Source organism: Chiloscyllium punctatum, chromosome 45 (assembly GCF_047496795.1).
Source record: "Chiloscyllium punctatum isolate Juve2018m chromosome 45, sChiPun1.3, whole genome shotgun sequence".
NCBI lineage: Eukaryota > Metazoa > Chordata > Chondrichthyes > Orectolobiformes > Hemiscylliidae > Chiloscyllium > Chiloscyllium punctatum.
This window is the reverse complement of record NC_092783.1, coordinates 23258858-23280496: the sequence shown is the minus strand read 5'-3', so window position 1 is coordinate 23280496 and position 21639 is coordinate 23258858. Positions and strand designations below refer to the sequence as shown.

Genomic DNA, 21639 nt, shown 5'->3' with positions numbered 1-21639 from the left:
CATTTCTGATAGTGTGGCACTCCCCCAATACTGCATTAGAGTGTCAGCCTAGATTTTGTGTTAAATCTCAGGAGTGGAATTTGAACCAATAATCTTCAGGTTCAGACACAGGAGTGCTATCACAAGTTAATAAACCTCATTACTCTCAAGAAATGGCCAGCCTTTTGCTTTTCATTCCTGAAGATACCATTCAGAGAGTGAAGCTCAAAATGTGTCTATATACATTATCCTTTGTTTGAATTACGCGACGCACCCAGATATAGTGAGAGATTGGATCAGTGTTCTCAATAAACAAAGTTTGATATGTTCTCATTGGCATCCATCACAATGCTTACAACCAACTGGATACAGAATAACCATTAAAATGAAAGGATTAGTATGCATCCAGAACAAAAATCTCAAAATACCAGTTACAGACATGTAATGTAAATATTAATAGGATGGCTAAAATTGTGGCTTGGTATGGCACAGAAAAAAGGCCATTTGACCCAACCAGTTCATGTCCACTTGAGCCTCTTCCCAGGTTAGACAGCGTCCATGGAGAGGGAGGAAGCTAATGTTTCAAGTCTTGGTGACTCTTCATCAGAACTGACATGAAGTGTGGAGTGACAGTATTTATGCAATAGTTAGGGAGGGAGTGGAGCATAGAGTGCTGGGGAGTAAGGTTTTGATAGTTCAGATTAAGTGATTGGAATGTGAGAATGGCAGAACAATGGTGTGTCTAACTGCCAACCTGGAAAGAACTGACAGTCCGACTCGGGTGGGCAGAGGGGAAAGAGGACATGAACACAGAGAATGTAACAAGTAGAGCTAAAAGAAATGGAAGGAATTTAGTGGGCTCACAATTTGAAGGTGCTGAATTCAATATTAAGTCCAGAAAGTTCTAAAGTGCCTGAAGATGAAATTTTGTTCCTCCAGTTTGTGCTGTGAGTCACTGGAGCACTGCCACATGCCAAGGACACACGACTGGGTATGTGAGCGTGCTCGTTGTGTAAAAATGACTGGCTACAGGAAGGTTGGGGTCCAGCTTGTGCATACACAGGAGGTATTCTGCAAAGCAGTCAACCAGCTTGCATTTGGTTTCACCACTGTTGAGTAGGCCACATTGGGTGCAGCGAATACAATACACAAGATTGGTTAAATGCTGCTTCAGTTTGAAAGAATGTTTAGGCCCTTGGATGATGAGCAGGGAGAGGGAGAGGGTGAAGGCACAGGTTTTAGAACATAAGAACTAGGAGCAGGAGTAGACCATCTGGCCCTTCGAGCCTGTTCCACCATTCAATAAGATCATGGTTGATCTTTACGTGGTCTCAGCTCCACCTACCCACCCTCTCACTGTTACTCTCAATTCCTTCACTGTTCAAAAAATTTTCTATCTTAGCTTTAAAAACATTTACTGAGGAAGCCTCTACCACTTCAATGTGGGAGGTTGAAGGACTGCCATCGATTCACAACCCTCTGGGTGAAGAAATTCCTTCTCAATTCAGTTGTAAATCTGCTTCCCCTAATTTTAAGGCTATGCCCTCTTGTCCTAGTTTCACCCGTCATTGGAAACATCCTCTCTACGTCTATCTCATCTATTGCCTTCATAATTTTATATGTTTCTGTAAGATCTCCCCCTATTCTTCTAAATTCCAATGAATATAATCCCAGTCTACTCAGTCTCTCCTCATAAGCGAACGTCCTCAGCTCTGGAATCAATCTAGTGAACCTCCTCTGCACCCCCTCGAGTGCCAGTACATCCTTTCTCAAATAAGGAGACCAAAACTGCATGTAGTACTAGAGGTGTGGTCTCACCAGCACCTTGTACATCTGCAACATAATCTCCCTGCTTTTAAACTCAATCCCATTAGCAATGAAGGACAAAATTCCATTTGCCTTGTTAAATACCTTTTGTACCTGCAGACTCACCTCTGTGATTCATGCACAAGTCCCTCTGCACAGCAGCATGCTTTTTTTTAACCATTCAAGTAATAGTCCTTTTTACAGTTATTCCTACTGAAATGGATAGTAAATTCCTACTCAAATTTACTAACAATATGTTCCTTCTGTCAGATCTTTTCCCACTCACTTAAACTATCTACATCCCTTTGCAAAGTTTCACAGTCCTCTGCACACTTTGTTCTACCGCTCATCATAGTGTTGTCCGCAAACTTTGACACACTACACATTGGTCCCCAATTCCAAGTCATTTCTGTAAATTGTGAATAATTGTGGTCTCAATACTGATACCTGAGGCACACCACTAGTCACTGATTGCCGACCAGGAAAACACTCATTTATATTCCCACTGTTTGCTTTTGGTTGGTTAACAAACCTCCATCCATGCTAATACTTTGCCCATAATCCCGTGCATCATTATCTTATGTGGTAGCCTTTTGAGCAGCACCTTGTCACAGGCCTTTTGGAAGTCTAGATACACCACAGTTACTGGGTCCCCATTGTCCACCGTGTTCGTAATGTCTTCCTACTAGGGGAAAGCCTGAGCGGCCAGATGTCTCACACCTGGCCTGGTTTTGTGGCTCAGAAGGGAAGGGGTGAGAATAACAGAGTGATAGTGATAGAAGATTCAGTGATAAGAGAACAGGAGATTCTGTGGTCACAAACAAGACCCCCTGGATGGCATGTTGCCTCCCGGGTGCCAGATTCCGGGATGTCTTGTATCGTGTCTACAGGATTCTTAAGGGGGAGGGAGAGCAGCCAAAAGTTGTGGTACATATTGATACCAATGACAGAGCTAGGAAAAGGGAGTTAGGCTGAAAGCTAAAAGGCAGGACAAGCAGAGTAGTCATCTCAGGATTGCTACTGGTACTGTGGGCTAGTGAGGTTAGGAACAGAGCGCGAGTGCAATTGAACATGTGGCTGCAGAGCTGGTGTAGGAGGGAGGCCTTCAGATATGTGGATCATTGGGATACCTTCTGGGGAAGGTGTGACTTGTATAAGAAGGAAGGGTTGCACCTGAACTGGAAGGGCACCAATATCCTGGGTGGGAGATTTGGTAGAGCTCCTTGGGAGGGTTTAAAATAATTTGGCAGGGGGTAGGGAACCAGAGCTACAGATCAGATGATGGGGTAGCTAGTGAACAGCCACATACAACATGCAGAGGGTCTGTGAGGAGGGATAGACAGTTGATAGGGCAAAGATGCAGCCAGGGTGATGGGTTGAAATGGGTCGATTTTAACGCAAGAAGTATCAGGAATAAGATGAACTTAGAGCACTGATCAGTATTTGGAACTGTGATGTTGTGGCCATTGCGGATACTTGGATATCACAGGGGCAGGAATGGTTGTTGGATGTTCTGGAGTTTAGATGTTTCAAAAGGATTAGGGAGGGAGATAAAAGAGGTGGGGGAGTGGCATTGCTAATCGAGAACAGTATCACAATTGCAGAAATGGAGGTCATCAAGGAGGGTTTGTCGACAGAGCCATTATGGAAGTCAGAAACAATAAAGGAGCAGTCACTTTATCGGGAGTTTTTGACAGACCCCTAGTAGCAACAGAGGAGGAGCAGATTGGGAGGCAGATTTTGGAAAGGTGCAGAAATAACAGAGTTGTTGTCATGGGTGACTTTAGCTTCCTAATATTGATTGGAACCTCCTTAGTTCAAATAGTTTGGATGGAGCAGTTTTTGTCAGGTATGTCCAGGAAGGATTCCTGACTCAATATGTAGATAGACCCACTAAAGGGGAGGCCATATTGGATTTGGTGTTTGTGTTAGGATGTTGAAGGTGTGTACTGTACCTTTAAGAGAGTGTGAATGCTGTTCTGAAGTGACAGATTACAAGCACCTGTGTATATGACGGATGGCAGTCCCAACGTGTACTGGAACATTGAAAATATGCAACATTTGGCCGTGAAATGGATACCTGAGTTTTGGTTGCTGTTTTCACAACAATTCGAATTTAGCCAATCAATTTAAATTCTGCCTCAGGATACTAAAACCCAATCGAGTGTGAATTTATTGCTTTGCCAACATCAAACCAATGACACAATTTGACGTTGGGAGTATAAAAATGCAGGCAACTGCCATCAAGACAGAAACACCGAGAGATTTAACATCTTGCTCTCCTTAGAAATTAGGAAACACCCTCTATCAAAGATGCCTTTTCATATGAAACATACTCACAGTAAAAAGAAAGAAGATGACCCAGGGAGAACTTCAGCTGGAAGAAGAAAGATACAGAAGAAGACAGCAAGTGTGTTGTTTTTGAAATGAAGTTTCATCAGTGTTTTATTGGAACAGTGTATTGTTATAGAGTTGGAGACAGATAGTAAGCAATTAAGAGAAAGGGGGGCTTAGAATTGTGAACAGTTGTTGTTTAATGTTCACTTTTAGAGTTAAAAAATGAATTGATGTTATTTTCTTTACATAGTAGAATTTGGGAGTTCTCTGTCACTCATATTTTGCCATGAGGCGAAGTGAGCTTTTCTTGGTGTTTGGTTTAGTTAACACAAAAGTTCATTTCCGTGTCCTAACACTTGGTAACAATCAGGCCAGGTGTCACATCTCTCGGTGGAAGAGCATTTCAGTGATAGTGATCACAACTCCCTGAGCTTTACTCTTGTCATGGAGCGGTATAGGAGCAGAAGGTATGGGGAAGTATTAAATGGGGGAGGGGTAAATACAATGCTATTAGACAGGAGCTGGGGCACCTAAGTTGGGAACAGATGTTCTCAGGAAAATGTTTGAAGGTTGTTTAGGGAACACTTGCTGAGAGTGCTGGATAGGTTTGTCCCACTGAGGCAAGGAAGGGATGGCAGGGTGAAGGAACCTTGGATGTCAAGAGATGTGGAACATGGAGTCAAGAGGAAGAAGGAAGCTTACTTAAGGTTGAGGAGGCAAGGATCAAGCAGGGCTCTCGAGAGTTACAAGGTAGTCAGCAAGGAACTGAAAAATAGATTTAGGAGAGCAAGAAGGGGGCATGAAAAAGCCTTGGTGGGTAGGATTAAGGAAAACCCTAAGGCATTCTACACTTATGTGAGGAGCAAGAGGATGGCCAGAGTGAGGGTAGGGCTGATCAGGAACAGTGGACGGAACTTGTGCCTGGAGTCGGAGGAGGTAGGGGAGGTCCTTAATGAATACTTTGCTTCAGTATTCAGTACTGAGAGGGACGTTGTCATTTGTGAGGACAGCGTGAAACAGGCTGATATGCTTGAACAGGTTGATGTTAAGAAGGAAGTTGTGCTGAAAATTTTGAAAAACATAAGGACAGATAAATCCATGGGCCAGACGGCATATGTCCAAGGTTAGTACAGGAAGCAAGGGAAGAGATTGCTGCACCTTTGGTAATGATCTTTGCGTCCTCACTGTCCACTGGAGTAGTGCCAGATGATTGGAGGTGGGCAAATGTTATTCCCTTGTTCAATTGGAATAATCCTAGGAATTACCAGTCAGTCAGTCTTAGGTCAGTGGTGGGCAAACAATTAGAGAGGATTGCTAGATCAAAAGAAAACTCGTTTTGCTTTTTATTGTTACCCATTGGTCTCGAAAAAAATTCAGTATGCATTGTAGGAATTCCATTTTATTACCATTTAGGCATCATTTCTGTCCAATTACTATCAAGGTAGTTAAAATCGCCAATGATTCTCTTTCCAATTCAGTTCCTTTATTTACCTGCACACTTCCATTCTTTGACTCTCTTTCAGTGCTGGCAAGTCTGTGGATTATATTTAACAGTGTGATTGATCTTTTATTTCCTTTTATCTCTATCCATATATAGATGAGAAAAAGCAGTGGACCCAACACCGAACCTGGTGGCTCACCACTGGTCACAGGTCTCCAATCTCAAAAGTAACCCTCTACCATCGTGCTCCATCTCATACTTTTGAATCAGTTCTGTATCCAAATGGGTAGTTCTCCCCGTATTCTATGTGATCTAACCTTAATAACCTGTCTACCATGTAGAATGTTGACAAATGCCCTGCTGAAGTCCATATAAGTCATGTCCACCACTCTGCCATCAAGAATCCTCTTCATTATTTCTTCTAAACCTCAGTTAAGTTAGTGAGACACTATTTCCCACACAAAGCCATGCTGACAATTCCTAATCAGTCACTGTCTTTCCAAATACATGTTCCTCAGGATCCCCTCCAACAACTTGCCCACCACTGATGTCAGGCTCACTGACCTTTAGTTCCTTGGCTTTTCCTTACCACCTTTCTTAAACAGTGGCACCACATTAACCAACCTCCAGTCATCCGGCACCTGACTTGTGGCTATTGATGATACAAATGGAACCTTGATCAGATGAACAGAGAAGTGGCTGACGGAGTTTAGATAAATCTGAGGTGTTGCATTTTGGAAAAGCAATAATGGACCCGCTGAACAAAGTGATCTTGGAGTGCAGGTTCATAATTCCTTGAAAGTAGAGCTGCAGGTAGACAGGGTAGTGAAGGCAGTGTTAGGTGTGATTTCCTTTATTAGTCAGTGCATTGATTGTAGGAGTTGAGAGGTCAGGTTGTGGCTGTACAGGACATTTGGTTAAGCTACTTTTGGAATACTGTGTTCAATTCTGGTTTCCCTGCTATATAAAAAAAGATAGAACATAGAACAATACAGCACAGAACAGGCCCTTCAGCCCACGATATTGTACCGAACATTTGTCCTAGCTTAAGTACCTATCCATGTACCTATCCAATTGCTGCTTAAAGGTCGCCAATGATTCTGACTCAGCCACTCCCACAGGCAGCCCATTCCATGCCCGCATAAAGGGTAAAGAACCTACCCCTGACATCCCCCCTATACCTTCCACCCTTCACCTTAAATTTATGTTCCCTTGTAACGCTCTGTTGTACCCGGGGAAAAAAGTCTCTGACTGTCTACTCCATCTATTCCTCTGATGATCTTATAAACCTCTATCAAGTCACCCCTCATCCTTCGCCGTTCCAATTAGAAAAGGCCTAGCACTCTCAACCTATCCTCGTATGACTTATTCTCCATTTCAGGCAACATCCTGGTAAATCTTCTCTGCGCCCTCTCCAAAGCTTCCACATCTTTCCTAAAGTGAGGCAACCAGAACTGCACACAGTACTCCAAATGTGACCTTACCAAGGTCCTGTACAGCTGCAACATCACTTCACGACTCTTGAATTCAATCCCTCTGCTGATGAACGCGAATACACCATAGGCCTTCTTACAAGCTCTATCCACCTGAGTGGCAACTTTCAAAGATCTATGAACATAGACCCCAAGGTCCTTCTGCTCCTCCACTTTACTAAGAACCCTACCGTTAACCCTGTATTCCGCATTCTTATTTGTTCTTCCAAAATGGACAACCTCACACTTGACAGGATTGAACTCCATCTGCCACTCCTCAGCCCAGCTCTGCATCATATCTAAGTCCCTTTGCAGCCTACAACAGCCCTCCTCGCTATCCACAACTCCACCAATTTTCGTATCATCTGCAAATTTACTGACCCACCCTTCGACTCCCTCTTCCAAGTCATTAATAAAAATTACAAACAGCAGAGGACCCAGATCTGATCCCTGCGGAACTCCACTTGTAACTGGGCTCCAGGCTGAATATTTACCATCTACCACCACTCTCTGACTTCGACCGGTTAGCCAGTTTTCTATCCAACTGGCCAAATTTCCCTCTATCCCATGCCTCCTGACTTTCCTCATAAGCCTACCATGGGGAACCTTATGAAATGCCTTACTAAAATCCATGTACACTACATCCACTGCTCTACCCTCATCCACATGCTTGGTCACCTCCTCAAATAATTCAATAAGACTTGTAAGGCAAGATCTACCCCTCACAAATCCAAGCTGGCTGTCCCTAATCAAGCAGTGTCTTTCCAGATAATCATAAATCCTATCCATCAGTACCCTTTCCATTACTTTGCCTACCACCGAAGTAAGACTAACTGGCCTGTAATTCCCGGGGTTATCCCTATTCCCTTTTTTGAACAGGGGCACAACATTTGCCACTCTCCAGTCACCTGGTACCACCCCCGTTGACAGTGAAGACGGAAAGATCATTGCCAACGGCTCTGCAAGTTCCTTTCTTGCTTCCCACATAATCCTAGGATATATTCCGTCAGGCCCGGGGGACTTGTTTATCCTCAAGTTTTTCAAAATGCCCAACATATCTTCCTTCCTAACAAGTATCTCTTCTAGCTTACCAGTCCATTTCACACTCTCCTCTTCAACAATACGGTCCCTCTCATTTATAAATACTGAAGAAAAGTACTCATTCAAGACCTCTCCTATCTCTTCCGACTCAATACACAGTCTCCCACTACTGTCCTTGATCGGACCTACCATCGTTTTCGTCATTCTCACGTTTCTCACATATGCATAAAATGCCTTGGGGTTATCCTCGATCCTACCCACCAAAGAGTTTTCATGCCCTCTCTTAGCTCTCCTAATCCCTTTCATCAGCTCCCTTCTGGCTATCCTGTATCCTTCCAACACTCTGTCTGAACCTTGTTTCCTCAACCTTATGTAAGCCTCCTTCTTCCTCCTTGCACGACATTCAACCTCCCTCGTCAACCAAGGTTCCCTCACACGACCATCTCTTTCCTGCCTGACAGGTACATACATATCAAGGACACGTCGTATCTGTTCCTTGAACAAGTTCCACATTTCCACGACATCCTTCCCTGACAGCCTATGCTCCCAACTTATGCTCCTTAGATCCTGTCTTACAGCATCGTATTTACCCTTCGCCCAATTGTAAAACCTATCCTGTTGCACGCACCTATCTCTCTGCATAACCAAGGTGAAAGTCACAGAATTGTGGTCACCATCACCAAAATGTTCACCCACTAACAAGCCCATCATTTGTCCCGGTTCGTTACCAAGTACCAAATCCAATATGGCCTCCCCTCTGGTCGGACAATCGGACAACCCCGACTGAGTTAGAAAAGCTTCCTGGACACACCACGACACAAACACCGCCCCATCCAATCTACTTGATCTAAAGAGCTTCCAGTCAATATTTGGGAAGTTGAAATCGCCCATGACTACTACCCTGTGGCTTCTGCACCTTTCCAAAATCTGTTTCTCCACATCTCTGCTGCTATTGCGGGGCCTATAGTAAACACCCAACAAGGTGACTTCTTTCCTATTTCTGACTTCAGCCCCTACAATCTCCAAAGGCAGATCCCACTCGAACTGCCTTTCTTCAGCGTTATACCATTTCTAATTAGCAACACCACCCCCCTCCTTTTTTACCACCCCCCCAATCTTACTGAAACATCTGTAACCAGGAACCTCCAACAACCATTCCTGTCCCTCTTCTATCCATGTTTCCGTGATGGCCACAACATCGTAGTCCCAAGTACCGATCTACACCTTAAGTTCACCCACCTTATTTCTGACACTCCTTGTGTTGAAGTATACACACTTGAACCCATCTCTGTGTCCGCAAGTATTCCCTGTCAGTGCTACCTTCTCCACAGCTCTCCTACATTCTTGGACATCCTGACAAACAGCTAGCCTACTTGCTGGACTACAAGTCCGGATCCCATCCCCCTGCCAAATTAGTTTAACCCCCCCCCCCCCCCCCCCCCCCGCCCCCCCCTGTAGAGTGCTAGCAAACCTACCTCCCAGGATATTAGTGCCCTTCTGGTTCAGGTGCAACCTGTCAAGATGTTGCGAAACTTGAAAGGGTTCAGAAAAGACTTATAAGGATGTTGGCAGGGTTGGGTGGCTTGAGCTATAGGGAGAGGCTGAATAGGCTGGGACTATTTTCCCTGGAGTGTCGGTGGCTGAAGGTTGAACTCATGGAAGTTTATAAAATCATGAGGGACATGGATTGGTGAGTAGCCAAGGTCTTTTCCCTAGGTTGTGGACTCCAAAACTAGAGGACATAGGTTTAGGGTGAGAGGGGAAAGATTTGAAAGGAACCTAAAGGGTAATGTCTTCATGCAGAGGGTGATGTATATATGAAACGAGCTGCTAGAGGAAATGGTGGAGGCTGGTACAATTGCAACATTTAAACGGCATCTGGATGGGTATATGCATAAGAAGGGTTTAGAGGAATATGGGTCACGCTGACAATTGGGACTAGATTAGGTACGGATATTTGGTCAGCATGATGAGTTGGACCAAAGGGTCTGTTTCCACTTTGTACATCGCTATGATGCAATATGGATGTTGCATGTTTTCTCTTGCTGTTCTTACAGTAAGTATGGCAACCCTACCTTCCCATTTTCATTTGCTGTCCTTTCTAAAATGTTTTATCTACAATATATCATTTCCAAAAGGGGCAGCATAGTAAAATAATTCTCCATTTCTGATAGGTATAAAACTGAAAGGGTGATTTCCAATTTATCTTTAAATATGACAAAAGGGGCCTCGGCAAGATGGCGGCAATTCTGTACAATTGCTGTGGACAGCTCTGCCTAACAGCCAAGGCATACTGGTGTATTTTGCCATCCCTGGCCAATTTATGTGGAGAAATTATTAGTTTAAAACCTTACAGAACATGTATTTGTTAATATTTGGGAGTGGGAAAGATGCCAAAGGGAAAAGGAGCGAGCAAACAGCAGCAGGGAGGACATTACCCTGCAGCACCTACCACACCAGACACAGCAGCCTCTCCTGAACCCACCCGGGGACCTGACAGACTCACAGGAATTGGCTGCGGTGATGGAGAGATTTACCTTGAAAGTTGGGGCTGCGATTGAGGAGATCCATAGGGACATTTGTGCCCAGATCCAACCTATTGCATCCATGCTGCAGAAGCATGAGCAGGAGATCCAGGGCCTTGGGGAGAGGCTGGAGGAGGTGGAGGGTCGAACTAAGGCCTTGGAAGCTGCGATGGAGTCCTCATCCAGGTCGAATCCAGGTGCTGGAGCGAGAGATGCGGACCTTGCAAGAACATATTGACGACCTTGAAAATTGAGGTTGGAGGATAAGTCTCCGAATTGTCGGGCTCCCTGAAGGTGAGGAAGGTGAGCAGCCGGTCAGCTTCTTTGAAAGCTGGCTGCTGAAGTGTTTAGGCCTTCACATCGAGTCCAGCAGGCTTCAGATTGATAGGGTTTATCGGGTTACAGTGCACAGGTCAGGGCCAGTGCAGCACCCCTGCTCGGTCCTAGTGCATTTCCACTCATATAAGGACAAGCAAAAGGTCATTGAAGCTTCCCGATCCCTGGGAAAAGATCGGTAAGGCACTGCTGTACAAAGGGTCAAAAATCATGTTTTCCAGGATTTCTCTGCAGCTGTAATTCGAAAGAAGAAGTCCTTTGATGAAGTTAAAAAGAGGCTGAGGAACCTGGGCATCCAGTACTCCATGATATACCCCGCAGTGCTTCGTTTCAGCCACGAGGACTCACTTTAAACATTTGTAGACACTTTAAAATAGATGGATTGGCCTGAAGAATACGGTTTAATGTTTGTTCTCTTTTCTATCTTTCCCCATGCTTTCCTTTCCTTTTTTTTATTCCTTTCTTTCTCCTTAATACTTTCCTTGTTGGAAAGGGGGGAAAGACCTTGGAATAAGTTGTTCCTTTTTTTTAATAACCAGATTTTCTGTTGGGAAATTTTGTGGATGTTCTTTGTTGTCTCTCCCCTTTTTCTTGTTTGTTCAGTTTCTCTTTTAGTCACAAGTCAGGGTGATATGAAGCCAGTGATGGGTGGAGTGCACATCCTGACTTTGATTTCCTGTTGATTTAAGGATCATCTACTTGTTTTTTTTCTGGCCTAAGGCTGGGGTACAGTCTGGGTTTGAAGGAATTGTGAAGGAGGGGATGGGTAGGATGAGTGCCCCTTATGGGCATGGAGAAGAGTCTTCTATTCAAAGTTTTATAGTTGATTTTCTTTGTAGTCTTTTGGTAGTAATAATTGTTTATATTTATGAAAGAGTAGTTTTTGTATATATAGTTCTTTGACTCTATGAGTATTTATTTACTTCTGCTCGGCGCTTTGTAAGCAGGGTTCTCCCTCTGAGGGGTTCAAGGGTCTCTGAAAGGGGATATGGCTACATGTCTTATTAAATGATGCACCTGGAACATTAAGGAAAGTCAATCGCTTGTTAAAAGGAAAAAGGTGCTTTCGAGCCTTAAGAGGGAAAGTGTAGATATTGCTTTGTTGCAGGAAACCCATCTTGATGATGGGGAACACCTGAAATAACAACAGGGGGTTTCTGACCAGGTATTCTTTTCATCCTTTACTACTAAAAGTAGGGGAGTGGCAGTACTTATCCACAAAAATCTTCCATTCACATTATTAGAGCAGGTGAAATATGAGCAGGGATGGTTTGTGATACTTAAAGCCCTGATACATGGGGAGGAATATGACATTTTAAATGTCTACTATCTTCCAGCGCATCCCCTCAAATTTTTGATTTGTGCTTTCTCTAAGCTGAGTGCTTTTGGAACACGGCACATTATTATGGGGGGGGGGGGCGCATTTCAATTGTCTTTTGGATCCGACAGTGGATAGGATGCCTTGTGGGTCCCCAACTATTTCTTTGCAGGCCAAAGAGGTGGTTGACTGATGCGAGGAGTTGGGCTGGTGGATATTTGGAGATGTCTTCACCCTACCGGCAAGGACTTCACCTTTTTTTCAAATCCACATGAATGTCACAGGAGGATTGACCACTTTCTGGCTCCCTCAGCCCTTCTGGATTCGATTATGGATTGTAAAATTGGGAATATAGCTATTTCTGATCACGTGGCAGTACATTTGGAGGTTAAGGCCAAGAGTGAAGGGCGAGGTTTGCAGCACTGGCATTTGGACCCTTTTCTCCTTAAGGATTCCAAATTTGTGGAATACTTTTTGAAGGAGTTTCAGGAATTCTTGACTATTAACTCAGGCACAGCTAGTAGTCCGTCCATGCTATGGGAGACTGCTAAGGCCTTTGCTAGTGGATTAGCTATTTCCTATTCAGCTAGCCGGAAACGACAGGAGGAGGAACAGCAGCGTCTCCTTGAGATGCGGTTGAAAGTCGCTGAGGCGGCACATTTTGCACAGCCTTCAGTGACTAAGCTACAGCGGATCACGGTCCTCTGGGCTGCCTTGAATTCAATACTGACACAAAACTCAAAGAAAGAACTTGCTTTTGCAAGACAAAGGCTGTTTGAATATGGGGATAGGCCAGGGAAGTATTTAGCGTACCTAACTAGGAAAAAGTGTGCTCCTCAACCCATTACTGCAATCCGAGACAGCGCTGGGTCCTCACCTACGATGCTAAAAAGATTAATAAGGATTTTCGGAGATTTTACTCTGAATTGTATCAATCTGAAGTTCGCGAGGACAGGAATGCTAAAATAGAGACCTTTTTTAATAACCTGAACTTCCCGGGGGTAACCTTGGAACAGGCCTCTCTCCTTACTGACCCCTTGAAAGTTCAGGAAATGCAGGAGGCAGCTAGGCAACTCAGAGTGGGAAAGCGCCTGGCTCTCCCGGGTGAGTTTTATAAGGCCCATCTCTCTATTAAATTCAGATTTCAAGATTCTGTCCAAAATCCTGGCGCTGAGATTGGAAAGGGTGTTGCTCCATATTGTTAAAGAGGACCAGACTGGCTTTATCAGGGGCCGTAGGTCATCTAATAATATTAGAAGGTTGCTGAATGTGGTTCATGTTTGTCAGCAACGATCGATTTAGGGGTTGGTGATTTCCTTAGATTCAGAGAAAGCATTTGACCAGGTAGAATGACCGTAACTTTTTGGCCCCTCATCAAACTTACTAAATTGCAGTTGCCTCAAGGAGAGGGAGGAGTTGATCTCCCAGACATCAGGAGGTATCAATTGAGTTCCCCGCTGTCCTTTGTCTGTGATTGGGTAGGCAACGATCCAAACTCAATATGGCTGGATTTTGAGGCCTCCCAGGCAAAGTGCCCTCTTATTAACCTGTTGTTCATGGATAAGATGAGGACAGTTATGGATCACTGCCAGAACCTCATTGTCATTAGTACAGTCAAGGCTTGGAGGGTCATGTGTCAGAGTGAGGGTTGTTTATCCAAGACTTTGCCACTTACGCCTATAGTTGGCATGTCAGGGTTCCGACCAGGGATGATGGATTCAGGGTTCAAACTATGGGCAGTGAGAGGAGTTTCTAGTTTGGGAGACTTGTTTGAGGGGGAGGTTATGATGTCTTTTGAGCAACTGAGCCGCAAATATGGGTTACCCAGCAGAGATCTTTTCTGTTTTTTTCAGGTTAGGGATTTCATCCAGAAGAAGACTATGCTTCTCACTAAGTCCTATAAGGCCGATACAGAGAGGTTGTTGCTACATTCCACAAGCACCCTTTCAGTTAGTGCCCTCTATCGCCTGCTGGGTGGCAGGGCCTGGCAGGATATTAACCGGTTATGTGAGGTCTGGGAGCAAGAGCTAGGAATGGAGATCTCTTCTGAAACATGGAAGAACATATGAGAGAATACTCAAAAGATCTCAATCTGTAACAGGACATGTGCTGTGCAGTTAAAAGTTCTGCACAGGGTTCATCTGGCACCAGACCATCTGGTGAAGTTTAAAAAAGGGGCATCTTCAGTGTGCCCCAAATGTAAAATAAGTGTAGGTACTCATACCCATTGCTCTGAACATGCCACGGGCTTCGTGTTTATTGGAGCGCCGTGGAGGGAGAGATCGGGAGGGTATTGAGGACTGAAGTCAAAGTAGACCCGATATCTTTCCTCTTAGGTCTACCGAATTTACCATCTTTGATGGGCATGGGAAGAAACTATTTAATATTTTTGCATACTGTGCACAGAAGAATATTCTGATGAACTGGGTGCCTGAGAACCCACCGGGTTTGCTGGGATGGCAGAAATTAATTATGGAGCCCATTCCCTTGGACCTTTTCACAAAAATGGTGTATCACACAACAGACCATTTTTATAAGATATGGCAGCCCTACTTGAGTTATTTGGATATAGATTTGTCAATTATCTTAACTGGGGCGTTTTTTTAACCAGGATGGTTAGATTTGTCAAGCCCTGGACCCTGGAGGGGGTCTCCTGAGTTAAGACAGGTATATATACAATGCTCTCGTTCCTTTGTTTGGGAGCTTTGTGTTGAGCATAGCTGTTCTGTATTTTGTGGGGTTTTTTTGTTTTTTTTTGCCTTTTTTTGGTGTTGCTTTGTACAATGTTAGGGTTTGTTTTGTATTCTTGCCAGTGTTGGACTGGGATGTACAAAGTTAAAAATCACACAACACCAGGTTATAGTCCAACAGGTTTAATTGGAAGCACAGTGGCTTTCGGAGCGACGCTCCTTCATCAGGTAGTTGTGGAGGGCTCAATTCTAACACAGAAATTTATCACAAAAATTTACAGTGTGATGTAACTGAAATTATACATTGAAAAATTGATTGTCTGTTAAGCCTTTCATCTGTTAGAATACGTGACAGTTTCACTACTTTCATGTGTAAATCACAAAACCTTTTATTTAAAAAGTTGCATTCTCGGGTTAGCTGTTAACAATGGTGATAGCTAGACAATATGTTGAAGGTTCTGGATTAGTGGTGCTGGAAGAGCACAGCAGTTCACGCAGCATCCGAGCAGCAGTAAAATCGACATTTTGGTCAAAAACCCTTCATCAGGAATAAAGGCAGAGAGCCTGAAGCGTGGAGAGATAAACTAGAGGAGGGTGGGGGTGGGGAGAAAGTAGCATAGAGTACAATAGGTGAGTGGGGGAGGGGATGTAAGTGATTGGGCGGGGGGAGGGTGGAGTGGATAGGTTGAAAAGAAGATAGGCAGGTAGGACAAGTCATGGGGACAGTGCTGAGATGGAAGTTTGGAATTAGTGTGAGGTGGGGGAAGAGGAAACAAGGAAACTGTTGAAGTCCACATTGATGCCCTGGGGTTGAAGTGTTCCGAGGCGGAAGATGAGGCGGAAGATGAGGCGTTCTTCCTCCAGGCGTCTGGTGGTGAGGGAGCATGAATTCATGAATTCATGTAAAACTCCGTTATCTCACTTTTTAGATTAGAATCAATCGAAATATCATGGCATAGACAGAGAACACAGGGGGCCAACACCTTCAACAAATTAACAAGCTGGTCAGGTGTCAGTGTCTGCAGTACACTCAAGCCTTATTTACTTTTGCAAAGATAGCCTGAAAGAGTTTCCCCTTGTCTTGTTTGTGGTCCATGTACACATCGATAAATCCCGTGTCACGGAGCGCAGCCATGTATGGCTCAGGTGGCCATTTTGTATCCTTCAACAATCCAGCAGCAACGACTTTCTTCAGAACTTCCAGGGTCAAGGTGGTGACCATCAGCCCCCCTGTCAAATAACAGATACATACTCAGCTTACTGAATTCTTGGAAGGTATGTAAAGAAGGAATCTTAATGTCAAGATCTTCTACTGAAGATGTAATCACACCAATGGAGTCAAGATGGTGGGGATTTGGAAGCAGATATAGTGGCCTACTGTCCTCTGAGGTGAGGGAACAGAAGTTAAGTGGGAAGTGGAAACAGTCACGAGCTGGGATTTTCGAGGGGACTTCTTCTTAACGATCTCAGACACTTGTTCCTTGACCATCAAAACAAATGTGGAAGACCAATTAGAAGGCTTCAGCATTGGAAGAGCAGCTGAGTGTAAGGGAAGATAACAAAAGAGAGAGGGCTTCAATATGGAGATCCCTTTCTATGAATGTGTCAAAGTCTTAATGAAAAAAAGATTCAGCAAACAGGCCAGCAATGAAGGGAAGCTGGGGGGTACCCCTCCAAGGTGGCTCATGGCTGCTCCGGTGACTCAGGGAGTAGGGGGAAACCTCTGGGAGAGGGCAGTTTCCTGCTGGAAAGCAGCTTCCTTGAATTGGCTACTGTTAATGAGCTACCCACACGTGAAAGAATGGCCTTGAGGCAGGAAGGAGCCTCAGGTCCGCATGTCAGCCAGTGGGGCGATTTGTAGCTACAGCCCTCATCCCATCATGGTGGGTACCAAATATCCTGCCTACTGTCTGGATTATCTAACTCTGGAAGAATCAGGGTTGTGATGAACAGGAGGTTGTGGATAATTAAGGGCAGGGGGAGATTAGATTAGATTAGATTAGATTAGATTACTTACAGTGTGGAAACAGGCCCTTCGGCCCAACAAGTCCACACCGCCCCGCCGAAGCACAACCCACCCATACCCCTACATTTACCCCTTACCTAAACATTTACCCCTTACCTAACGCTACGGGCAATTTAGCATGGCCAATTCACCTGACCTGCACATCTTTGGACTGTGGGAGGAAACCGGAGCACCCGGAGGAAACCCACGCAGACACGGGGAGAACGTGCAAACTCCACACAGTCAGTCGCCTGAGGCGGGAATTGAACCCGGGTCTCGGGCGCTGTGAGGCAGCAGTGCTAACCACTGTGCCACCATGCCGCCCACTATTGCCCCTCCCTACCACCTCATTCCACTGGGTTCACTGCACATTGACACCTCAGAATGCATGAACAATCCATAGCAAAGTCAAGTAGCAGCTTCCAAGGAATTGCTACTGGCCCAGAAATCTGAGAGGTTCAGTCAGTCGAGTATGGTGTTTTAGCCCGCAGCTTTGAAGCTGCTCAATGATGGTTATGGATCAGCTTCTGGCAATTTGTACCCAGACAATGGAGGATCTCTGGGCAAGGGGTTACCAATTAATCCCCCAGTCCTCCCAAAATACAGACCATTGAGCTTCTTAGCAGATTGTCACCCCGTAACTAAAAGCTCCTCAGTCAGACAGACTTGTAAACAATTCTTGGTAATTACACCCGCTTCTCGTTGCACATGTACACTCAGATGTGGTCAGAATAAATAGGGAGAAAATGTTCCCATTTGCGAAAATATCGAGAACGAAAAGTCACTGATGGTTTGTAATTGGCAAAAGAAGCAAAAATGACATGACATGGAGCGAATGACTCCAAGAATCGTGGGGTCTGCTTTCCAGTGCAATACCCCAGTGAATTGTAACAATGGGCGCAGGCATTACAAGCTAAGCTCCTCCTTCTCTTATATTGTACTATTGATTAGATTACATTACACTATGGAAACAGGTCCTTCGGCCCAACAAGTCCACACCAACCTGCAACCCACCCATTCCCCTACATTTACCTAACACTCCGGGCAATTTAGCATGGCCAATTCACCTGGCCTGCACATTTTTGGACTGTGGGAGGAAACCGGAGCACCCGGAGGAAACCCACGCAGACACGGGGAGAACGTGCAAACTCCACACTTCCCCAACTGAGGCGGGAATTGAACCCGGGTCTCTGGCGCTGTGAGGCAGCAGTGCTAACTGCTGTGCCACCGTGCCACCCGCTTGACTGTATTGTTGGAATTATTGACTGATTGCATAATTATTGGGCGTGGCTTCCATTTTTAAAAATGCTTTTCCTCGACCAGAGAATCTGTGGCTGCTGGTCAGGATGGTGAGGGAGATATATGGATGGGGTAAGGTGAGGTTATAGGAGGTTACTGTCCATTAATGCACCAGTCCCTCATAGTTCCAGAAAAAACACCCACGGACATCGTTTAGCAATTGTAGTCTCTCTAAGTTGAAGTAAATCAGTGTTGACTACCAGGCTAATCACTGATATGTCATTCATGGAGATTACTTGATATGTGACCTCACCATTTCATCCTGACTGCACCATTTCCCTTGAGGTTTAGGATTTTTCAGAATTGACCAGCTCAATACTCTACCTGGTTTCATAACTCGGTAAATCTCTCTGCATCCAGATTGCAGATCAGGCCAGTAGTAATAACAGTTGCAGTGAAATACTCTGTCCACCACGTTGTCTTCCAGAGGGATATGTTCCACACTGCCATAAAACAATGTCACCTTCCCGGACTGAATATCAGGCTGCAACCTCCTGCTGGCTACACGGTACATGTATTCAGAGTAATCCAGCCCATAGAGTTTACCCTTCGGCAGCGTAAGGCGTTTAGCAGCTTCCTGCAGACCGAGCCCTGGTCCAAAGCCTAGTTCCAGCACCACACTCTCAGGCTGAATGTCACACAGTTTGACAGCATTCACTTCCACCAATCTATTCCTCCTCTCTAAGAACTTTTTCACCATCCATCCCCAGGGGCCCTGCGTTGGTTTGCTCAGTTGTTTGGTGAGGTGATCGAACAGCATTGCTGCTACTGTCAGAGCTGCGAAAAGTTCCCCTTCCTGTTGCACAACGTGGAACCTCAGCCTTGCTGGATGATTGACACAACACCAGGTTAGTCAACAGGTTTAATTGGAAGCACACTAGACCTGTTGGACTATAACCTGGTCTTGTTTGATTTTTAACTTTGTACACCCCAGTCCAACACCAGCATCTCCAAATCATGGATGATTGACAGCTTGGATGACGATACACTGTTATCCCAGCATCAGTTTACATACAGATTGAGCCAGTCAGCTGGGCTGAGATTGTGTACGTTAAGCTGTTGTTGTTCAGTGACAGTGCTGACCAAACAGACTGAAAGCAGCCAGACCACAGCGAGACTCAGAGAAAGAGGGGGAATGTTCTGAACAGTTCTGCTCCAACTCCTGGGCAGCTCAACATCTCTGTTAGACACATTGCTCTCAATTAGCGAAAGTGAGTACTACAGATGCTGGAGATTAGAGTCAAGAGTGTGGTGCCGGAAATGCAGAGCAGGTCAGGCAGCATCCGAGGAGCAGGAAAGTCGATGTTTCGGGCAAAAGCACCATACTCTTGATTCACATTGTTCTCACTGCAGCTCACAGCAGCAGAACCCAGACTGGTTTCCATACCAAAAGGGCCTCTTACAAGGCAACAAGTAAAATAAATACTTCCAACATGCCCTGTAGGGACAGGAAGGATACTAAACCTCAACAGATTGCAAAGGGGTGGGAGGGTGCAGCCCATACTCTTTAAATTCACCAGTGGGATGTGGGCATCACTGGCTGGCCTTGATCTGATTGCAGTTCAGAGGGCAACCACATTGCTGTCACTCTGGAGTTACAGGTAGGCCAGACCAGGTACAAACAGCAGAATTCTCTCCCTGAAGGACATTAGTAAACCAGATTGGTTTCTTTTGACAATCAACAGTGGTTTCATAATCATCAGGTCATTCATAATTCCAGATTTTAAAAATTGAATTCAAATTCCACCATATGCCGTGCCAAGATTCAAACTCACATCCCCAGAACATGAGCTGAGTTTCTGGATTAATACTCCAGTGATAGGCCTTTATCATCACATTCCCAGATGGCGCAATGGGCACTCGGAATTATATAATGGAATCATTGAGTAAAACACAGGAGGTAGTGACTCGGCCACTGTATCTGTTCTGAATCTCTGAAGATTCAATTCAGCCAGTGCCTTTCTCCCGTTATTCGGCTAATTTCACATCATGATGTAATTTCTTATTGAAGGACTTGGTTGGCCCTGTCCCAACCCCACACTTGGGCAATGCTTTCCAGATCCTGACCACTTTCTGAGGATAAAGATTCTCCTCATGTCGCCATCATTTCTTTCACAGAATACTTGCTATCTGGGTTCTATGCACCTTGATTCCACATTGGGAATGGGCACGGTTTTGTCCCATCCACTCTGGAAGAAAGTGCGGACTGCAGATGCTGGAGATCAGAGCTGAAAATGTGTTGCTGGAAAAGCGCAGCAGGTCAGGCAGCATCCAAGGAGCAGGAGAATCGATGTTTCGGGCATCAGCCCTTCTTCAGGAAGGGCTAAAGAAGGGCTCATGCCCAAAACGTCGATTCTCCTGCCCCTTGGATGCTGCCTGACCTGCTGTGCTTTTCCAGCAACACATTTTCAGCCCATCCACTCTGTCCAAACATGATTATTTTGAACATTTCAATCAAATCTCTTCTCAAGTTTGTGTTCCCCAAGGAAACCAGTTCCAACCTCTCCAATGTACCCTTAGAACGGACATTCCTCACCCGGGGATAGACCAAAAACTAAACAGCACCGATTGAAAGCGGTTGGCAAAAGAAAAATAAATGATAAGGAGAAACTTTCCATGCAGCAAGTGGTTAGGGTCTGGTCACAGTGTCTGAGAGTGTGGTGTGGGCAGGTTCGACCAAGGCTTTTGAAAGGAAATTGAGATAGTGTCCAGAAAGGTTCGAGTGTGCAGGGCTGGATGGGGATGGCAACTGAGGAAAAGAAAGTAACATGTACAGTAGGAAGGCCAGTGCCATGGCCGAATGGCCTCCTGTTGTGCTATAGTAATTTTCTAGGAGGCTTCAAAATTTGCTTTATCCAGGAAATCACCTGAACAGGTTGTCTTGTCAACATGCCATTCAAAAACAAGAAAGCTGCAGAGAGTGCTGCCAGGATTCCACAGTTTACAGCACATTGGTCTGGATATTCCCGAGAGTGGCACCCACTGTCGGGATTTTCCTTTCCATTAACACTGTGCTCTACATTTCTAGCTGGAAATTCTGATCCCAGCTCCTTCAGACATTCAGGACAAAGCTGAAATGAACACAGCTCCCTATGGGGCAGAATAGTTAACATAGAACAGTATTACACAGTACAGGCCCTTCGGTCCTCAATGTTGTGCCGACATTATATCCTACTCTATGGTCAAACGAAGCTACATACCTTACATTTTACTATCATCCATGTGCCTATCCAAGAGTCGCTTAAATGTCCCTAATGTATCTGACTCTACTCCCACTGCTGGCAGGGCATTCCACGTACCCACCACTCTCTGTGTAAAGAACTTACCTCTGACATCTCACCTAAAACCTTCCTCCAGTCACCTTAAAAGTATGTCCCCTCCTGATAGCCA

The 21639-nt window shown here is 45.0% G+C and overlaps 1 protein-coding gene across 1 annotated transcript; it reads right to left on the bottom strand.

The window, feature by feature from the left end:
* Positions 1–15878: 15878 nt before the first annotated feature.
* On the bottom strand, positions 15879–19041 carry LOC140467090 (uncharacterized methyltransferase YdaC-like). Its single transcript, XM_072563155.1, has 2 exons — positions 18574–19041; positions 15879–16175 (listed from the first exon to the last, which is right to left on the bottom strand). Exons 1-2 carry the CDS (start codon positions 19007–19009, stop codon positions 15976–15978), a joined length of 636 nt encoding a protein of 211 aa, XP_072419256.1. The 5' UTR covers positions 19010–19041; the 3' UTR covers positions 15879–15975.
* Positions 19042–21639: the final 2598 nt, after the last annotated feature.